The sequence below is a fragment of the Leptonychotes weddellii genome, chromosome 7 (assembly GCF_054177405.1).
Source record: "Leptonychotes weddellii isolate Sample4059 chromosome 7, ASM5417740v2, whole genome shotgun sequence".
In the NCBI taxonomy this organism is placed as follows: Eukaryota; Metazoa; Chordata; class Mammalia; order Carnivora; family Phocidae; genus Leptonychotes; species Leptonychotes weddellii.
This window is the reverse complement of record NC_138375.1, coordinates 27,792,122-27,813,556: the sequence shown is the minus strand read 5'-3', so window position 1 is coordinate 27,813,556 and position 21,435 is coordinate 27,792,122. Positions and strand designations below refer to the sequence as shown.

The window sequence follows — 21,435 nt, the reverse complement described above, 5'->3', positions numbered from 1 at the left end:
AGTAAAAGTACAGATGTCTCTGTTTGGGACCTTTTCAACTCACTGACGAATAGTCATATACTCACACATTCCAAGGGATGTATTGCTGGGATCAAAAGCTCGAATGCTTGCAGGGGCAGTGGAGGTCACGTGCCTTGCTGAGTGGGTCTTATCTGCCCACTGTCTTAGTGCTTTCCGTAGAGACAATAAGAAATATCTTTTACTACAAGGTGGACAGCAGTGATAATCTAGATGGTAAATGGCAACTGAAATTTATCTCCGTTCTGGAGACCAATAAGGAAAGACAGTGGCGGAGGTTGGATGTGGGACAGTGTGAGCTTAGTTTGGAAGGATGGGTTGGTGTCTGTTACATGGACAAGGACGAGTGGGACAGACATTCTGGGCAGAGGGCACAGCGTGTGCAGTGACACAGAGGACGGCCCAGTTTTGGTGGGACCTGAGCACGGGCGATGTGGGCAGAGGTGGGAGTGGGAGTTTGGGTGGCATGAAACAGTGGAAATCCTCATGTCTCATGCTAAAGTTGGCCCCTTTTCCAGTAGGCCAGGGAGAGTGATGGAAAATATCAGGCATGTGAGACCAGCATTTCAGGAAGTTGACTTCTGGTTGTGCCATGGAGGGCTTGGGAATCCAGAGACCAGTGAGGAGCCCCAGCAGGCCCGGCCCCTCAAGTTTTTCAGAATTTTCCCCATCATGTCAAGGTGGCGACATGTGGAATGGTGAAGACTGCAAGCTCTTCTCGTGCCCAGTGGGCCGTGCCCTTCTTGAAGCTTCTGATTAAACTCAGTGCAAAAGCATTCCATGTGTTCAGAGCTCCCAAACACAGATCTGCTGGTGCCTTCCCCTTAAGTTGCTAAATGTTCAAGGGGTCCCCAAGTGTGGGTGTAATTGTAAAATAGGGAGTAGGTCAAGTCCGGAGGGGCAAAGTACCTGCTTGAGTTAAAGATGTCGGTCACAGGGTATAAACTTTCAGTTAGGAGATGCGGGAGTTCTGGGGGTCTCATGGACAGCATGGTGACTGTAGTTAGTTATGTATTGAATGTTTGAAAATTGCTATGAGAATGGATCTGAAGCATGTTTGAGGTGATAGGCATGTAAATTAACTTGATTGCCGTAGTCACTTCACAGTGTATATCAACATCATCAGGTTGTACACTTGAGATGTATCCAGTTTTGTCAGTTATACCTCAGTAAAACTGAGAAAGAATCGGGGGTAGGCACACCCACGGAGAGATGGGTTAAGAATATGTGGAGTGAGATTTATATTGAAGCAAGGACTTATAATAATTTGGGCAGTAGTAAAGATAGTAATCCCTTATGTTTAATATTAAGAATACCTTACTATTGGATTGCCTACCTGTTAATTTTTCAGACTAAAAGTGAATCCTCCCATTTTAATGCCACTGGAGGATAGGATTTTAGGCATTGTGATAAAATGAGGAGATACAAGAGCTGTCCTCGTTTTTACTGTTTTGGCATTTACATTCCATTATTGGCCCATTTCACTGATCAGTCTTTTCTGTTTTTCCCACGTGTTGCCACTAAATCATGTCTCTTCCAACCTATATTTGTTCATTTTCTGCACATGATGCCATTATCAGCATCAGCATCATTTTAGTTTGGGCTCTGAAATTATCAGTGCCAAATTTATCTTTTGTACTAGTTTATTGGATTAATTTATTAAAATCCTCATTATTACATGCAATATGTTTGCTATTTTGCCCATTTTTTTTAATCCACAGATTTGATGAATGTGAGTCCTGTGTCAGCATTCAGTTCATTAATGAAAAGGTCAAGAAGAACAGAACTGTGCCATTTCTGTCGGTAATCTTTGTCCAGGTTGACATCATCCAATAATTAGCACCCCTCAAGTAAGGTTTAGCACGTGGTGGTGAGAGAACCCCCTTTACTGTTTTGTATACAACCTGTATCTCTTCATCTTGCTCATAAATATCTTTCGGGCATTTAGAAAAGATCTTGTTCAAACCAAATACCTCCTGTCTGTTTCTGAGGCTTGCTTTCCCAGATCAGCAGCCTCATCAAGTGAGGGGGTGAGGTGGGGCTGAGGTACATTGGCTTAGGGTCCCTTTCCTGATATGTTCTGTAATCAGGATCAATGTCAAGCTCACACGTCTCTCGTCTGTAGAATCTGCTTTCTTGACAGAACGTCCCACAAAACATCCCTTTCCAGAACAGTTTGGCCAGAAACCAGTTCTTTCTGTTGTATTTTCCATTTTCTATTCCATTCTATTTAGAAGTTTCGAGTGAACGTAAGGTGAAGTACTGTCCTTCCAAATACTTAAAAGATGCTGTTGATTATGGTCGAAAGCTAAAGATTTTGTTTTAATGCTTTTTTTTTCTTTTGAGAAGCATTTGCATTCTAAAATAATGCTTAGGATTTTGAGATCTGGAATTAAATAATACCATAAGGAAAAGGACCGTTTGAATTCTTTCGGAGAAGAGAGCTTTCAGACTCCAACCCCAAAAGAATGCTAAGAAAACATTCAGGCACATTTTGGTTAATATCTGTGCACTAAAATATAAATCTTCAAACAGTTTATATTTTAAGATTATTTCAACAGCAAGTCAAGAATTTTTTAATGCCAATACATTTTGAAAACAGGTTGTTAACTGGTGCCCTACGAACTGTACTTAGCCTACAAATGTGTTTTCTTTGGCCCACATAGTGTTTCATAAAGAATTAGTTGCCAGCATTTGAAAATAAGGAGATTTCACGTTACCAAACCAAACCTGCATCCCTGTCCCTTTTCAAAAACCTGGAAGGTCTGTGACTGTACTGGACCCATGATCCTACCTGGTGGTTATATAGAAGTAAAGTGCGAGCTGGAGGCTACCCACCTCAGCTGTGCGCGCCTTATTCCTTCCCAGTGGCCAGCCTCGCTCACTTCCTCTGGCTGGTCCTCAGAGTGGGTTTGAGCTTGCCTCTGCTGAGTTAAAGAGCTAACCAATTAGGAGTCTAGTTCAGAGTGGAGAGGAGAATAGGAAGGTGGTAGCCATTTGCTCTTTTGTTCCCCAAACATAGGTTGTTTGACCTCGGGCATGATGTGATGGCTGGCAGTGCTTGGGAGAGCAGGTGGAATTTTCCCCCAGGGACAGCGTTCAGCCAGCAGCGTCCCTCATGGCATTCCAGATCTGCTGGTTCAAGGTGACAAGCAGGGCGTCCTCAGAACAAAACAGCTCTGCATTTCTTAGCACGTGGAAAGTAGGGAAGGTAGGCCCTGGGTCATCATTGTGTGATTTTAGAGATGTTAGGAGACTTGTCCGAGGTCACATACCTGCCACCTGGGCTGTGATGAACCAGGGATTGGAGCCCAGGACTCGTGACTCTGGTTCAGTGGGTTTTCCACTCCACGTTTTTCATTTATGTGTCATGGTCTAGAGATGAAGTTGGTAATCAGGCCTGGATTCAGATCCAGGTTCTGCCCCTGACCAGCTGTGTGACCTCAGGCAAGTGTCAAAAACCTATCTGTGCCTCATTTTCCTTGTTATAAAGAAGAGGAGTATAATGATACTGAGCTCATCGGGTGGTTATGGGGATTTAATCTGATACTGCATTTAAAGAACTTAAAACAGTGACTGCCTGTAGCAAATAGTGCATCAACAATGCATGATATCTGAAAAATAATATTTGTAAATTCTGTATTATCACAGTAGACTTAGCTGAAACCAGCATTTCAACCACACAAAACTATTATGTAATTTTTTTTTCCTCTTAGGATTTAGAAAGGGGTTTTAGGATAGTTTTACTCTATGTATTTTTTTTTTTTAAGCATCCAACAATTTGACTCAATTTTATCTTTTTATTCATAAATTTTTCTGTAGCAGACAGGTGCATTCAAAAGCATACCGTTCAGCTTTCTCTTCAGAATGTAAAGAAACAATTGGGTGTCATCAAAATATTTTCAGTCCTCACCAAAGATGCCATTTGGGTGGATTTGTTCAGTTCACTAAATAGAGCTTGAATATATAGTGCATATAAAGCCCTTTTAGGTGAAAGAGAGTTATAAAACTAAATATCTGCTCTTTAGGAACTAATAATTAATGGGAAGAGAGGATGGGAGGAAAGGAAAGAATAATCTCCATGATACCTGGTATGCTACAATAAATGCCCGAAGTGGAAATTGAGCAAAGTGCAGCGGGATCATTAAGAGAATGCCAGCTGGGTGTGATAGTCTGCGAGAACTAGGAGGCAAAGATGCCCCAAGGACAGGGAGCCGCAGAGGAGGATCAGATTGTGGGGCCGAAGTTTGAGTTTGGACCTGCAGTCTGAGCAGTTGGTCAGACAGCCTCCTGACCGTTGGCCTGGAGCTTGAAGGGACAGTGAGGGTTAGAGATGGAGAAGCTAATAAAAGCCAGGCGAGTCACTGGGGAAGCCAGGGGCCATGAGATGGATTACTCTGATTGAACTGAGGGCCTGCCAGACAGCGGACGTGGAGAGAAGGGTGAGGGATAGGGAGTAAGACAGGTCATGTTTAGGAGGTAAAACTGACGAGTAGGTGGGCGAGCTGGGGAAGAAGGAGGAGTTAAGGGTGACCCAGGAGAAGACTGATTCCGCGAACGAGGAGTGGGGCATAAGAGAGCAGGTCGGGAAGAGAACGTGAGTGTAATTTTATACCTGTGGAGATTTTGAGGGATCTGTGAGATATCTAAGTGGATATGTAGCATCAAAATATTTTGTCATTCCTGAAGGACCTCATTTGAATTGGATGTGGGTAGATCAGCAAGCAGTTGCCTAGTAGGCAGATGGTTAATCTGTAAATGGGAAGAGGCCAGTCCTGGAAATACAGATTTGGAAATCATGAGTTGTGAATGATGAAAGCCACAGGATAGATAATGCTGTTCAGTGAAGAAATATGGGGTGAAAGAGCAGTGGGCTATAAGGGAGTCCCACAAGGACATGGAGAAGGAATGCTTTCTTCGGGGCATCTCTAGTCGATGGGGGAAGGAACGGATTATTTAATTAATGGTGTTAGGATAAGTGTAACTTTTGGGGGCTGGAGGGAGCCTGGGTTCCTGACACTTGTTGTACACCAAAATTAATTTCACATGGGTTAAAGTTTCACATATCAAAAGCCTTCAATGTACTGGAAAACTATATAGGTGACAATTTATACAGCTTTGGCCTGAGAAAGAGTTTATGGTCAGAAACCATAAAGGACAAAACTGGGAAATCTGACTTAATGAAAGTCAAACAGAAACCTCACTGAAAAGTAAGAAAACAAACTGGAAATACTTGGAATGCATGTAACAGTTCATATGCGTAGTATGGTATGGTGTTGGGATTTGTTTCTTCTCAAGCAGTGAAGAAAAGATTAACATCTAATTAGAAAAATGGGCAAAAGACAGAATAAACATCTTACATATAAAGCATTGCAGATTACCAGTAGACCTCTGAAAGGTATTTTTGACTCCATAATCAAGGAAATGCCATTTATGGCCTAACAGTTGGAAGAGATTAAAATTAAAAAAAAAAAAAAAAAAGTTTTGCCCTTGGTGGGAGTGTGGAGAAGCATGTACTGGGGAATAGAGCTGTTCCTGATTGGCTTTGAAGGTAAGCTGCTCTTGTGCATTTTCCCAACATGTTAAAGATCCCTTGGCAGTTTTTGGAACAAGAAGGAGTGTCCTTCAGGTCGTTTCTTTACTATAATAATAGGGTGTTTCACCCTTGTGAGAGAAGGCAAAGGCAAGTTCATTTGTGTGGTAGACATTGTTAGCATTTATCGAAGGCTGTTGCATGCCAGGCCCTCTGACAGCCCAGCAGAGGGGAGAGGCAAGTGTGCAGAAGTCACTGGTCAGTGCGGTGGAGCGTCCGGTGGAGCGTGGAGCATAGGAGGAGTTGGAGGAGTGGAGAACATCATGGGGCACATTCCACAGCGGCAGTGGTTTGAGGGGAGACCCCGAGGCCTGTGGGGAGTGCGGGGAGCTGGAGGTAGTCAGTCCGCTGCAGGGTGGAGTGGAGAAGACTGTTGGAAGGGTTTTGTCCACCAGGCTGGCCAGGAACTTGATGTTGGAGCAACGGGGAGTCTTCAAAGGATTTTAAGCACGAGAGTGATGTGTTCAAATTTGTTTTGACATGCTGAAGTTGACAGTGAGCAGGCTCTTCAATTAACAGGGAAGTCCTCACTGGAGTGAAGATGGCCAAGACTGAAGGAGAGGAATGTCAGGATCCTGAAAAACAAAAAAATCACAGACCAAAAAGTAACTGCAGTTCTTCTGGGGAAACACTACCCTGCAGAATCCACAAAGATCTATTCTTATAACACAGCAAAGTTACATTCAGGATTAGAGTATGATAATGGGATCCCTGGGCAGTTGAGCTGGCCTCTTAGATTCCGACATTTTTGGTTCACCGTGCTCTTGGTGTTTCATTGTTTTTACAGTGCCCCCAGGTCAAAAGAAATGCCTAACAATTCTTCTTATGAAGTACTAATTAATTCCAAAAAACTTAGTATTTATGACCTGACACTTGAGTAGCAGTTTGGAAAAATAATGCATAACAGCTTAAAAGAAAAATCCCATTTTTCTTTTATTCTTAAAAAGCCGCCTGTGTGAACCTGTGGAGCACTGCATAGCTTCTCAGACCTTGGAAACAGGTCGGACACTGCCACCCTCGATCCATTTCTACATTTTTTTTTTTTGAGTGGATGGTACCTGTGTTTTATCACAGTAACCAGTGACCCTGTCTTTGCAAGATACGAGGTCATTGAGAGGAATGTAGCGTGGGCTGGTGTTGAAACTGAACTACCTTGAGCTAAAGGTTCTGACAGTGATGGACAGTGATGTTGCTTTGTTTCCTTTGACAATTTAAACTATGCTGTAATATCCCAGTTCACTTGCCTCTGTGCCTTGCATGGTTTGGGAACTACAGCTCTGACTTGGGTTCTGGTGTTGGGAGTGCTGGGGTTAGCCATCAGCCAGCTTTGGAGTGTGTCTGCTCAGTGCCAGGCGCCCTGCTGGATCCTGGGGGCTTACGGTGAACCGAGAGGAGGCAGCATCCTCTCACCGGCTGCTGGAGGAATTGCAGAATCGGGCAGTGCTGCAGTCGGCCGGGACCAGCAAGCTTTCTGTATGGGCCCAGGTAGTTACAGGGTTATTTTAGACTCTGCTGGTCATGCACGTCTCTGTGGAAGCTGCTCGGTGCTAACACTGTAATGTGGGAGCAGCTGTAGGCAGCACATAGACACATGGGCATGGCTGGGTCCTGGTAAACCTTCTTTGACAGAAGCAGGGCTAGCCCCCCGTCATAGTTCGTGCAAGCGCTGAAATGGAGAGGTCATTACGTGTTGTGGAAACAGAAGGAGCAGCTGACCTACCTGCTGGGGAATCCCAGAAGGGATCTCAGGCGCTGCGGTGGGCTCTTCCTACTGCCTACCGGGGCTTCCCAGGTGAATAGAGGAGGGGGCAGAGAACAGTACAGAAAGGAATTCCAGGCAGAAGGAAAATTTGTGCAAATGTAAGGCGTCATAACAGGATGTGGCAGCTTGGAAATGGTAAGGATCAGAGGGGAGGGCGCGGGGCTACAGTTTCATGGATCATTTTTCTCGTTTTCTCATTTTTTTTGTTTTCTACCTTTTTTTGGCGGAAGGTATATCTTTTGAGTTGTGGGATATCTTTATAAAATGTATTTTATCCTCTCAATTAGTAGTTTGAGTATAGAATTCAAGTGTGAAAATAATTTTCACGTGAAATGTTGGAGATGTTCTCTTTAGCCTTCAGTGCCAGGAAGTCTGCTGTCCCCTCTCCACTCCCCCACCATGTTTGGGGACCACGCACCCAGGGTATCCTCTACCCCCGCAGCCTGCTTTGAAGATCGCGCTAGCGCTGTCCCTGTGGGACGGTGGAGGGCTTGTGAGGCTCATGCAGCAAGTCCCAGAGTCCTGGTCCAGAGTCCCATGCTGCTCTCATTTCCGAGCCCCGTATGGCTGGCCTTCCCCTCCCTGGAAGCTCTTAAGATTTTCTTTTATACAGTTATTCTCAATGATGTACTTTGTATAACTCTTTGTAAATTCACTGTACTGGGTACTTGGCTGGCTCTTTGAGAACTAGATTTTTTGCAGCTGAAAATCGATCGGTCTTTGTATGTCTTTGTTATTGCAGTTGTCTCTTAATCCCCTGAAAACACCGCTTTCTTCAAGCTTCTCTCTTCCTGAAAAAACCTTTACTGTCTCCCTACACAGTCTAGTCTCAGTCTGCTTTCACAAACGGGCCAGGTTTGTGTTTTTCATAGGTATGTCGCACTCAGATCCCCACACTTCACTTTACAATACAGTGGTGTCTCCCTAACTGCAAAGTATGTGTTCCTGGAAAGCCTTCTTCAAAGGCAGTGCTCCAGGAACTGAAGATCTTGTGTGGCGGGGAGATGGAGGTGAGGAATGCAGTTAGGAGAGTAGCTGCAGGTCCCAGTTTTTCAACAGTGTTTTTGTCCCCTAATGAAAAAGAGTATAAAGAAAGGGACACTAAAAATATGAATCAGCAATATGGATACTATTTACTTTCCATTCAGTCTTCCCCGCTAGGGGTAAACATTCCAGCATAGGTTTGGTGATCTGCAGACATATTTATCTTGCCTTGTAGTTAATGGCTTTTCTCCCTCCAGTGTGCAGTTCCTTTTGTGAATCAGTGACAAGGGAAGTAGCTCATTGGGATGACAAAAAGATAGGTTCTCGAGATAAAAGATGCTCTGGGTCCTTTTCATTCATGTCTTCCTGACCCAACAGTTGCTTCTCAGGCCCCTTCCCACTGGCCTTGGTGCCAGAGAGTCCTGCCAGCAGAATGCACTAGCTCTCCGCCACATTTCCCCCTCCCTCCCCACCTCCCTCCCCTCCTACCCCACCAAAAAGAAAAAACGGACTAAACAAAACCCATCTGGATCACAGTTTCTGCTCCTCCTCTGCCTCTACTTTCCTCTTTCAGCTCTCTTTTCTAATTATCCTGGGCAGAAAGGACCGAAACCTCACATAGACTGGAACCAGAGTGTTCAAAGCTGAGGAGAAAGTAAAGCATTTGTGATGTTCCATTTTCACAAGAAGGGACAGAAAGCTCTGCACACGGGGTTGGCCTATCTTCCCGACATCCTAAGACTGAGGTCAGGATACAACATAAAGAAACAAAACAAGCGAAGAGCAGATTTTTTTTTTTCTTTCCATTCCAGCAATTTTATAAATTGATTGTGCTTGATCAGTTTCCTTAAAAAAAAGGTTTGTTGACATTTTTTTAATCCTTTAAGATGGTTATATGGCATAGGATACAGACTGGTGGCCCACGGGTGGGATACAGTGTGAAGACATACTTTGGCAAATTTAGAATATTTAAAATTTTTAGAATTTAGAAATTTAAAAGCTACAAATTAGTTCCTTAACATTTACAAATTTGAGTTTTTCATATAAAATTCCCAGGTTTCTACCTGGGCTTGAAAAGTCAGAAAATCTGGCAGAACGAGGCCCACTGCTGCCCCCTCTAGGCTAGGCTGGTGAGCTCCAGTTTGCACCTGACTGTGGAGAGTTAGTCACCTGTTTTGCCTTCCAGGTATGTGCATTTGCACCTGCTGCTGCAGCAAGTGACAGTGATCCTAATTTCGAAAACTCGCTAAAAATGTGTGCTCCTCTAGGAACAAGGCATCACTTATTGGGAAAAAAAGTAAAATCTGGCAGTTTCTGTTGGAAGGGAACAGAGACAAGTTTCACATGTCCTTTTTCCCTTAAAGTACGTTAGAAAGCTCTGTTCGTGTCCTGTTCTGGCGTCAAGTGAGTCCATTTGAAATTTTTGCTTAGTAGAGAAGTCGGATCTATTACAAGCATAAAATGTGGCCTGAGTGACTCGCTCACCGTTGTTTTCTTTTTTTTTTTTTAAAGATTTTATTTATTTATTTGAGACTGAGAGAATGAGAGAGACAGAGAGCACATGAGAGGGGGAAGGGTCAGAGGGAGAAGCAGGCTCCCTGCCAAGCAGGGAGCCCGATGCGGGACTCGATCCCGGGACTCCGGGATCATGACCTGAGCCGAAGGCAGTCGCTTAACCAACTGAGCCACCCAGGCGCCCATCACCGTTGTTTTCTACATAAATGTTAACGACAGAAGAGTTTTCTTTCTCATTCTGCCTACGTTCAGTTAAGCAGGTGTTGGTGACGCTGTCATTGACCCTCCTGTTCCCGAGCACACCCTGCACCCCGGCCTGCCACCGCTGACCTCCTCAGTGGTGTCCTTGATGGGCGCCTGCTGCTGGCGCTGACCTTGTACTAGTCTGCCTGGTTGCCCGTGGCCTGCCAGCAGGAGCACAGTATTACACCTGACCTTTGGGAAGTGTGTCCTGTGGACCCCGAGCAGAGTTGGCCCCCGTGCCGCCGCTCCTGAGCCTGAGGCCGGGAGGGATTAAGTGATTTGTCTCAGTCACACTGCTCATTAGCCGTGGAGCCAGGATGAGAGTCAGCGTCCACTGGACCTGGTCCAGAGCGCGGCAGCCTCCGTACCCGTCTTGCCACTTCATGGGACACACATCTCTTTCCCGGAACAAGTGCAAACTTGTTGTGAGGGACTGTTTTCATTTCAAGATGATGTTCAGCCAGTCAGTGAATATGGTTTGTGATTGTTTCAGTTACGGTTTGGTCATGTTCGGGGCTCTGTTATTCAGTTATTCCTGCACATGCTATGGAATTCTATAACTTCAGCAACTGGCATTTCAGACATTCCACGGATACATTTTCATTCTACTGTGTAAGCTCAGGGACACCGGAAGTGACTAGGGAGTCATTCGGCCAGAAAATAGTTGAACGCTTTTGAAATGTGTGTCTGTGCCGGGTGTCTGTTTTGGTTATAATTATATAAGCTACTCAAGATTTGTCTCCTGAGTTTTTGACAGTACTCAGCAAGAGCCAGGAAGAGATCTTGCCATCTGCTTTTGCTAAGAAAAGTGTTTTCTGAATTATCTTTTTGGGCTCCAGTTATTTAGATGTTGGATCTTTCTTCCTCTGTTAAGTCCCTGTTCTTATATCTCTTCTCACATGTTCTGTTTTTGTCTTTGTTTTTTTTTTCCCTGAAAAATTGCTCAATATTTTATCCGTCTTTAAAAAAATTTTAATATCAGCCAATACATTTGACTTGTAAGAGCTATTTTTATTTCTGATTATTCCTTTCATTGCATCTTCTTCTAGTTTTGTTTTTTTAAGATTTTATTTATTTAATTGAGATAGAAACAGAGCACAAGCAGGGGGAGAGGCAGAGGGAGAGGGAGAAGTGGGCTTCCCACTGAGCAGGGAGCTCGACGCAGGGCTGGATCCCAGGACCCCGGGATCATGACCTGAGCTGAAGACAGACGGGTAACCAACTGAGCCACCCAGGCGTCCTCATCCTCTTCTAGTTTTTAGGGCTATGCCATATTCACTCTAGAATACTGTTTAGAGATGGTTTTTCTGTTTTTTAGTTTTCCTTTTTTCTACATTATCCCTTTTCTCTCTGGGAGTAATTTTTATTTTCCTTCTAGGGATCCTGTTTATTTTGAATTTCCTTTTATTGTTTTATTTAGGCTTTGCTTATATGTTTTATGATCCTTGGTTGTCTGTTCAGTATAAAAATGAGGCACTATGAAGTCTGACAAGGAGTTCTCAGTGCATTGGGAGGACTTGTCAGCTGGCGGGCCTCATTCAGCTGGAGCGGATGGGAACATCATTACTCTGAGGAAGCCCTCAGTGTCAGATGTGGAAGCCTTTCCTCTTGGACACTTGTGTCTTTGTTAGCTGCTCTCATTTCCTGGGTAGTTCTTTTACGTTCTGTAGGGAATGCCTCTGTTTCTGTTTTGGAAGTAGGAACATGTCAAGGTTGAGGTCCTAAAACAGATCTCTGATATAAACAGACTGTCTACAAACAGCCTATAAACAGTAAATCACTGCCTCCTTCTTTATGTACCCAGAGAGGATTTAAGTGGCACCACCACCCACCCATTGTTGTGTTTCCACCAAATCTGTAGCCATCTTTGCTTTCTCTCCTCTCCCTATAATCTCCCACAACACACTAAATACACTTACACTATTACTGCATGTGTGGCTCTCTGCTAAGTGCTTTTACACATGTTTACTCTTTCAATCTTTACAGCAAACTTATGGGAAATAGAGTTATCAGTCCCACTTTACAGATGAAGAAATTGAGGCACAGGGAGATTAAGGCCTCATAACGAGTAGCAAAGCTAGGATTCAGCCCCAGTCCATTTTTGTTTTGTTTTCGATTTATTTAAATTCAAGTTAGCATATATAGTTAACATATATTGTATTATTGGTTTCACGGATAGAATTTAGTGATGCATCAGTTGCGTATAACGCCCAGTGCTCATTATAACAAGTGCCCACCTTAATGCCCATCACCCATTTACCCCATCCCCTTACCCACCTCCCCTCCAGAAACCCTCAGTTTTTTTCCCATAGTTAAAAGTCTCTTATGGTTTGCCTCCCTCTCTGTTTTTATGTTACTTTTTTTTTCCTTTCCTTACTCTACGTTCATCTGTTTTGTTTCATAAATTCCACATATGAGTGAAATCATACGGTATTTGTCTTTCTCTGCCTGACTTCTTTCACTTAGAATAATACCCTCTAGTTCCATCCACGTGTTGGAGGGAATGCAAGCTGGTGCAGCCACTCTGGAAAACAGTATGGAGGTTCCTCAGAAAGCTAAAAATAGAGCTACCCTACGACCCAGCAATTGCACTACTAAGTATTTATCCAAATGATACAAAAATAGTAATTCAAACGGGCACACACACCCCGATGTTTATAGCAGCAATGTCCACAATAGCTAAAATATGGAAAGAGCCCAGATGTCCAGTCCATGTTCTTAAATCACCACACTGCCCTGCCTGTAGTGCATTGGGAAGACCCTCCATCTCCAGAACAGATCCTGAATCTGACCATCTCTTCCACCTCTGCTTTTAGAACCCTAGTCCTCACCACTGGTGATCTCACGTGGACTCTGGTTTCCCTACCTCTACTCCATTCCCCTAGAGTCCACCTTCCATGTAGGAGCTAGAGAAATCTTCCAAAGGGCTGATCAGATACGGATCCCCCCCCCCGATTAACTTGGTTGAGAGAAGAATCCACTGTTGTGTTTTAAACTCCGAATCTTTTCCGTGGCCTGGAGGCCCCCATGGCCTGACCAGCCCACTTTCTCTGGACCGGGCCCCTCCTCCTGACCTTTGAACCTAGTAAGCTTGTCCTTTGTGTTTGCTGCTGCTTCTCTTTGTTCCTCGCCATCTTCTCATTAGTCAGGACTCAGCTCAGGTGACACTTTGACTCACTTACACTCTCACACACATCGACTTCTTCTGGTTTTTAAAGCACATATCAAGATCGTAAATTTCTTAGTAGTTTATGTATATGTATCTCCCACCTAGATTCCGGGCTCCTGGAGGGCCGGGATTTTGTCTGGTTCCGTGTGCACCCCCAGTACTGGATGGGGACCCGGCACTTGGTTGGCTCTCTCTGGTCATTTGCTGACAAGTGTCTTGGGAGCTCTTAGGCTGAACAGTGACCGCCTGCGTTGCAGCCCCCTCCCCACAGCGCACTGGCTTCAGTCCCTGCTCGCCTACGTGTGTGGACATCTCTTATCTACCAGTGGTCCCTTTCCCGTTACAGTTGTAGTGTTTGTTGCACTTGAGTCATTTGTGTGTATTGGGACCTATTTTTGCCACATCTGCGGACCCCCTATACTATTATTTATCCTAATTTTTTCGTCATTTAAATTTACGTGAAATAGAAACTTTTATCACAATGTAAATGAATAAGAAAAATATTACTTGTCATGAATGACTATATTAATTGAAATGTCATTCCATATATCATTGAAAGTTGTCAAAACTTCAGTTTCATGCACTGCTTTTCTATACTGTAGTAGAAGTATTGGAATGGAGAGTTGAGAAATATGTGTTTGGTTATAATCTTGAACTTGAAGCCTGTCATTTGAAAACTTATCCTATAATGGATCCCTAAAGCAACAGTTGTGTTTGATTCTTCACATCTCCTAAAGCCAAGGCAGCTTGAGTCTAGAGTCTGCAGAGTTACTAATGTACAGTATGTGTATTTGTCGGTATCCACTTTCCATGTTGCTGTGCACAGTGCAAGAGGTCTCTTTGCAGCACTTTGAACACCATTTGCAATTCTTCTCCTCATCTAGGACTGACTGCTTTGCACGGATGATGAACCTTTCCTTACGTTTGAGAAGACCATCCTGGATGGTGGATAGTAAAAGAATGGGGATGACTTCAGATTTCCAGTGGCTCTTATTAACATGTATTCTCCTATACTTAATGAACCAAGTAAATAGCCAGAAAAGGGGTAAGTGCATCTGAGCCTTAGAGAATGAACTGATTGCAATGTCGTTGCTGTTTTTTTGCCATTACTATCTTGATTATGAGGTGATCTTGTGTCTTTATCAGACCCTTCCTTCAGGTTTTTTATGGTTAAAATCCATTTCGGGGTGCCTGGGTGGCTCAGTCAGTTAAGTGGCTGCCTTCAGCTCGGGTCATAATCCCGGGGTCCTGGGATCGAGCCCCACATCAGGCTCCTTGCTCAGTGGGGAGCCTGCTTCTCCCTCTGCCTGCTGTTCCCCCTGCTTTTGCTTGCTCTCTCTCTCTCTGTCTCTTGCTCTCTCTCTGTCAAATAAATAAATAAAATCTTTAAAAAAAAAAAAAAAAATCCAGTTGTCATCTTTTTTTTTCTATGTACTCTTGTTCTCTTTTAAAAAGGCCCATAAAGATAGATCTAAATAGTCTTTCCCCAGAAAAAAAGTTAAGGTATAATTTACATACAATACAGTTCACCCATTTGGGATAAAATTCTGTGAGTTTTGACAAATGTGTACAGTCATGTGACCACCAGCACAATCAAGATACAGAACACTCCCCACTCCAGAAAATTCCCTATGCTCCTCTGTACTCAGCTCCTCTCTCCCTACCTCAAGCCAGCACTGGCCTAGTTTCTGTCTATAATTTTGCTTTTCTGAATGTCATATAAATGAAATCGAAATCTCTTTCTTTAATAATATGTTGTGTTCATCTTCTTTAAATATATTAAGAGTGTTTGTGTAGATGTTATTACCTAGCTTATTTCTATAAAGAACATTATCATCCTTCTGCCCCTGAGTTTAGTTTTTATCTTATTTTCATAATTAAACAGATCTCCTTTTTTCCCCCGAGATCACTGTTAAATAACTTCAGTATGGTTACTGATGATTTCTAATGTGAGTGCTTCTAATGTTTTTGTCTGCTGTCATGTATAAGTAGCTTTGTAATTTATTGCTACTGTAAATGTCATGCCAGTCGTGTAAAAATTAAAAAAACCTTTTCAGAGACATTTATAGAGAGAGTCTGAGATGGAGTAACCTTTTTTACACTCTAATTGCTTTATTTCCTCCCTTCTTCCCTCTCCTCCTTCCTTTTTCCTTTTGTTCTCCCTCTCGTATCCCTCCTCCTTTCTCTTTATTCTCTTTTTAGCATGACAGTTTTTCATTGTATGGTGCGAATGTATTCTGTGACCTAGTAGTGTTTTATAGGTATGAATAAATACTATTAGGATTACAATCTTCTAAGTTATTACTTGTCAGTTGTTTAGGCCTACACAAAAGACATATTTTTCAGAGACTTGTGTGAGTTCATTACTATTTAAATATAATATGCTTCATGAAAATTTTTTCAAAGATTTATTTTTGAGAGAGAGAGAGAGACTGCAGCAGGGGTGTGGGCAGAGGGAGAAGCAGACTCCCTGCTGAGCAGAGAGCCCAGCACAGGGCTAGATCCCAGGACCCCCAAGCCAAGCCAAAGGCAGACTAAACTGACTGAGCCACCTAGGCACCCCTGCTTCATACAAATTTAAAGATTGGCTGTGGGGTTTCTATGTAGGTGGCAGTCTGGTAACAGGCAGTGGGGCAGCGTGGCTAGGAGTGCTTAGAAGCTGTGTTTGTGGCATGGGAAACACGTAATTTTTACTTAGAGTTACTTTATTTGGGGGGAGGAATGGGGGCAAATGGGGCTATTGGAGATAAAATTCTTCCAGGCCCTCTCTGGGTCTCGTCCTTGACTCCCTCCATTTATCTTAGTGGCTGAAGGTGGGACTTGGATGGAGGCTCAGTCCCTAAGTGGTCTAGTGGTTGGCCCACTTCCGTTGGTTTCCTCTTATTTTTATTAAAAAATAAGCTACAAAAAGAAATAGAAAACCAGTCCCTTCTGTGACTGCAGGCTCATCCCTGCACAAAGAACATGGATCCTGTGCAAGCGCATATGCTCATACACATGACTAAAGGTGGTTTGATATGTTGGCCTTTCATGGTGCAGTTAAATTATTAAGCATGTTCTCTGTGTGTTTGTGTGTGTGTGTGTTTCCTTCTCCAGGGGCTCCTCGTGATTTGAAGTGTATAACTAACAATTTGCAAGTGTGGGACTGTTCTTGGAAAGCACCCTCTGGAGCAGGCCATGGTACTGTTTATGAAGTTTGCATCAAAAACAGGTAATAGAAATACTTTGGTTAATGAAGAGCTATAACCTAAAGGTCTTTAATATTAGAGCATAGAGATTTGCTTCTAGAAATTTTTTAATGAAATTTTAAATCTTAACTTTCTATTTCCTAAAAAATCTGAATCTTATATCAAGGGAAACAAACCCTTTTCCTGGCCAAAACTTTGTGTTATATGAATATTGTATAGAACACCCCTTTCATATGCTGTGGATTCTGATCTACTATAGGGAAGTTTTACTGGTGTGTCCCAAACCAACATCTGTCTAGATCAGTTGGGTTCAAGTTTTGACTCTGCCTAACAGAATACATCAGGTCTGGAATAGGCAGTTCAAGGCTGGCATGGTTGTTGATAAGAGACCCAGGTTCCTCTCTATCGTGCTTTGCCAGCTTTAGCATGTGATCTCATGGTTCAAGGATGCTTGAGGAGTGGCTGTTATGTCTGCATTCCAGAAGGCAGTGAGGAAAAGGATGCTTTTTTTTTTTTTTTTTTTTAAAGATTTTATTTGACAGAGACACAGCGAGAGAGGGAACACAAGCAGGGGGGACAGGAGGGGGAGAAGTAGGCTTCCCACCGAACAGGGAGCCCTATGCGGGGCTTGATCCCAGGACCCGATCCCAGGACCCTGGGATCGTGAACTGAGCCAAAGGCAGACGCTTAACAACTGAGCCACCCAGGCGCCCCGAAAAGGATGCTTTCCTTTAAGGAGACCTCTAAGAAGTCCCACACAACACCTCTGCTTGCATCTCATTGGCAGAATTTAGTCAAATGATGAAGCCTATTTGTATAAGAGGCAGGGCAATGTGCCTGGATAAACCGTGAGTTTGAGTTATTAAGGGAAAGGGGGAAAGGACATTAGGAGGCCAGCAACAGGTTCTATCACCCCACCTTCCCCTCTCAGATAATCTGGGAGAGGGCCATAAGCTCTGAAGCCTAGAGGTGAGGCCTTTGGGCTCTCTGCAAACTGGAACATTCTCTTCCCTTTCCCCGATTCCAGCAGGGCTCTAAGTGGTTTGGCAACACCTGAGTTGTTGAGCATGGCAGCTCCAAGTCCCCTTTTGCTGATGGGTGGCCCTCATGTAAATGGACATAAGTGCGCATTTAAATATTACTTGGGTGTTGTTTTCCCGTTTGGTATAGGTTTATTGAGCGTTAGTCTAAGCTTTGTGGTATATTTGTCAACCAGGAGGAGCTTGGTTGTGTTGCAGAAACAGCCCTAAAATCCTATTTCCTTATTTTCTGCTGTGAAAATAAAGGATTATTTCCTGCTTGTGTTCTGTGTCCATCTTGGGTCAGCTAGCATCTCTGCCCCCAGCCTCTCCTTGGGGCCCCAAACCTAGGGGTCCCTCACCCTCCAGTGCATGAAGACAGGAGAAGGAGAAGGGAGCACAGCCTACGCTGGCTTCCAGAGCTTCCTTCCGGAAGAGACAGATGTGAATTTCACTCACATTTCTCTGTAAATAAAGTCCCATCGCCTGCCTTGCTTCAGCAGGAAGTACAGTCCTGCTGTGAATCCAAAAGGGGAGAACCTGAAACATTTGGTAAATAGCATGAATGACTACCTCAGGCCACACAGAGAGGAAGTTGTTCTGGCTCTGCAGGAGTTCACAGAAACAAATCACTGTGAGTTAAGTGCTGACAGAAATTATATGTGAAGGGCTGAGGGGGCATTGACTGAGGAGTGTGGGGCCCCAGAGAGGCTGTCCGAGGTGTGATTGTGGAGTGTGAAGACCCAGTTTCTCAGAAAAAGGACAGAAGGACATTCCAGCCTGAAAGAATATGGGTTCCATGGCATGAACTTACAAAATTGAATGATTTAGCAAGTTCAAGTGGTTTTGTGTTGCTGGCACCTAAGGAAGCCTCCCCCTGTGAGGGTGACAGGAGGCGAGCCGACCTGTTTAAGTCAGAGTCCGGAGTAAATGTAAAGAGGTCTGCGCGGGGTGCTGGGCAGGGTCACACGAGGCACTGCCGAGTCCCTCTGCTTGAGCTCTGATTGGCATGGGAAGTTAGAAATGTACATGAAGGACAGTAAAAAGAATGTAAATGTGCTCTGTGAAGGTAGGGCCATGGAACCAAGGGGGAGAAAACCGACTTTTGTCCAAGAGATATGGGTGGGGAACTGGAAGAGTTTTGAAAGCAGAGTGGAAGAGAAAGTGTTGTTCACATTGAACCTTAGACCAAAACAGAGGAGCCGCAGACAGATTGAGGGTGTGTTTGAGGGCCACAAGCAGCCAGTTTCATTTCTGTCCTCAGTATCTGTGGGGCACCATCTCAGCCTGAGACCGCATGATGGTCTTGTATAAAGGTGCAGGGCTGTAGCCGGGCAGGGGTGCGCGGCGCCAGATAAGGCTGCCGAGGGAAGGTTGGTGGGAGTTTGAAGGGCATGCTAAAATCCCGAGCTTCTTGAAATAATCATCTCTGCTTATCACTCAACTTTCTGGTACAGTCTGGTTATTCATCCTCCGCATTGATGCACTTACATTACCCTCTCTTTTTTCAGTCTTTAGATGCAGTATAACCTATCATGTTTTTGTACGGAAGAACATACTTTCCAGCACATTTTGTGCTAATCATGTTTTTGCGAAAGTTGCACTATTAATTTTATCTGCTAATTAAAATTTGATTTTTTTTTTTCTATTGCAGGTCTCATTCTTGTTATCAATCAGAGAAAACAAATACTCAAATCCCTGCTCTTTTACCTGGTGATCATGAAATAACAATAAACCGTCTGCATGATCTTGGAAATCTTATAAGTAAATTCACACTAAATGAAAAAAATGTCTGTAAGTATTTGAAAAGAAAATTGACTTGAAAATAACTCAGCACCGGGGTGCCTGGGTGGCTTAGTCGGTTAAGCGTCTGCCTTTGGCTCAGGTCATGATCGCAGGGTCCTGGATCGAGCCCCAGGATCTACTCAGTGGCGAGTCTGCTTCTCCCTCTCCCTCTGTGCTCTCTCTTTCTTCCACTCTCTCTCAAATAAATAAAATCTTAAGAAAAAACTCAGCACAGTGCCTTTGTGCTTAGTATTGCAGTGCTTTATAATTGGCAGAAATTTACTCTTCTCTTGAATGTTAGTTATTAGACTAATGCTTGCATTTCCCCAGCAACCATACTGTGGCTTATAGAGCGCAGCCAAGATTGGGAAGGAAGCCGACTGCCGTCTAGTCAATCAAAAGTAGATGTCACAGAGTTCACGATCTTTTCCACATTTGGATACTTTTCTCGTCACCTCTTCGCCTCATTGATTCCTCCATACCTTTCAGAATTTCTCAGGTGTCCCGTGCTCTACGGAGTGGTCTTTGACCATCCCTATTCCTTTCTTAACATTCCCTTAGGTAATGTGTATTTCTCCTTCGTGGCATTTCTCACAGTTGCATTACTAATGTATTATGTCATAAGGCACTTACTGTGTGTCGCTTCCGCAAGAAAATAGGTTCACATAGGGCAGGGAGTTTCTCTTCCACACTTAGCACCTAGCCCACTGCCTCCCACGTGCTGAGCATCTTTTACAGATGTGTTGATGGAGTGCCTACGACCTAGGTTACAGGCTGAGTGGAGTCACGAAATAGACCCAGGCTGATGGAGATGGGAATTTTGCTACACAGTGAGACCTTAGAAACCCCAGGAGCCTTGACTCTTAATGGTGGGGGAGGCAGGTTTGTTCGCTCCTGACAGCTATTATGGTGTGGCATCAGGATGATGTTATAATGAGTCTTAGAAGGATGACTTACTTTGAAACAAGGGGAAAAATATAATTAACTTGGTGACCTGTCCAATTTCATAGATGAGATGCCTGTTTGGAGTGGTCTGTGTCTGAGATAGAACAGATTCTGAAAGGATAATAACAAAGCAAGCTTTCCAGGAACTTCACATCTGTCTCACTGCCTTTCAAGATAAAAAGGGGAGCCATGTTTGTTCTTTTCTTTGTATAGCTGGATGTGAGATCCGTGTGAGAATGTTTTGTACAGATCAGCCATGATCTCAGTACCCACAGAGAAATACTGCTGACACTTAAATTTATTTTCTATGCGTATACATATAAGCAGTGAGCTTTGTATTACTTTATAACCTGCTTAACAGAAGACATAGATTTTTTAATTTGTTATCTAAATCTGTATTATTTTTATAGGCTGCGTAGTATTCCACTGAATGGAGGTACCATGATTATGTTAAGTGATTGATTGTTAACATTGAGATTTTTATTTCTGGTTTTTCAGTATTATAATCAATGCTTTAATGAGCCTGTTTTGCACACGTATGTTTCCATTTCCTTAGGCTAAATTCCTAAAATTGGGAATGCTGCATTAAAGATAATCCCCTTGTTAGGACTTTTAATATCCATTGCCAATGTTTTTTTAAAACTTGCGAGTCTCTTTGCATTTCCACAGACATCCTATTAGAGGGGCTCCCTGTTCTTTACTTCTTGCTAAGACTAGGTATTGTCCATTTCTCTTAGTTTTGCCATTTCAATCTGATGGCCCCCCAATTATAGCACTTTGTTTTTGCGTTTCTGTGATTACTTCTTTTTTAAAAAGTTATCATTTTTATTCTTTTCTGAACTGTCTGTATCCTTTTTCAATTTTCTCTCGTGTTGAAACTCATCTTTTCCCTCATCGGTTCATAAGAGCTCTCTATATTATGGTTATTAATTCTATCATATTTGCTACAAATAATTTTCCAAGTTTAAAATTTAAACTTCCTGGTTTTCATTTTTATATAAATAGAATCTTTCACTATTTATTTATTTATTTATTTATTTTTATTCTTATGTTAATCCCCATACATTACATCATTAGTTTTAGATGAAGTGTTCCATGATTCATTGTTTGTGCATAACACCCAGTGCTCCATGCAGAATGTGCCCTCCTCAATACCCACCACCAGGCTAACCCATCCTCCCACCCCCCTCCCCTCTAGAACCCTGTTTGTTTTT

General features: G+C 43.3%; 1 protein-coding gene across 4 annotated transcripts in view; it reads left to right on the top strand.

Annotated features, from left to right (window-relative positions):
* Positions 1–21,435, top strand: part of LIFR (LIF receptor subunit alpha) — a 78,219-nt gene that overhangs the window by 10,071 nt on the left and 46,713 nt on the right. For 2 of the 4 annotated variants that reach the window (XM_081826035.1, XM_081826032.1), the window contains exons 2-4: positions 14,169–14,329; positions 16,381–16,495; positions 19,146–19,285. In XM_081826035.1, coding sequence (XP_081682161.1) covers positions 14,188–14,329; positions 16,381–16,495; positions 19,146–19,285 — 397 coding nt within the window. In that variant the 5' untranslated portion in view covers positions 14,169–14,187. Of the gene's footprint in view, positions 1–681; positions 1,869–3,040; positions 3,230–14,168; positions 14,330–16,380; positions 16,496–19,145; positions 19,286–21,435 lie in introns of those variants that run through there. The other 2 variants (XM_081826034.1, XM_081826033.1) reach the window with 2 other exon arrangements.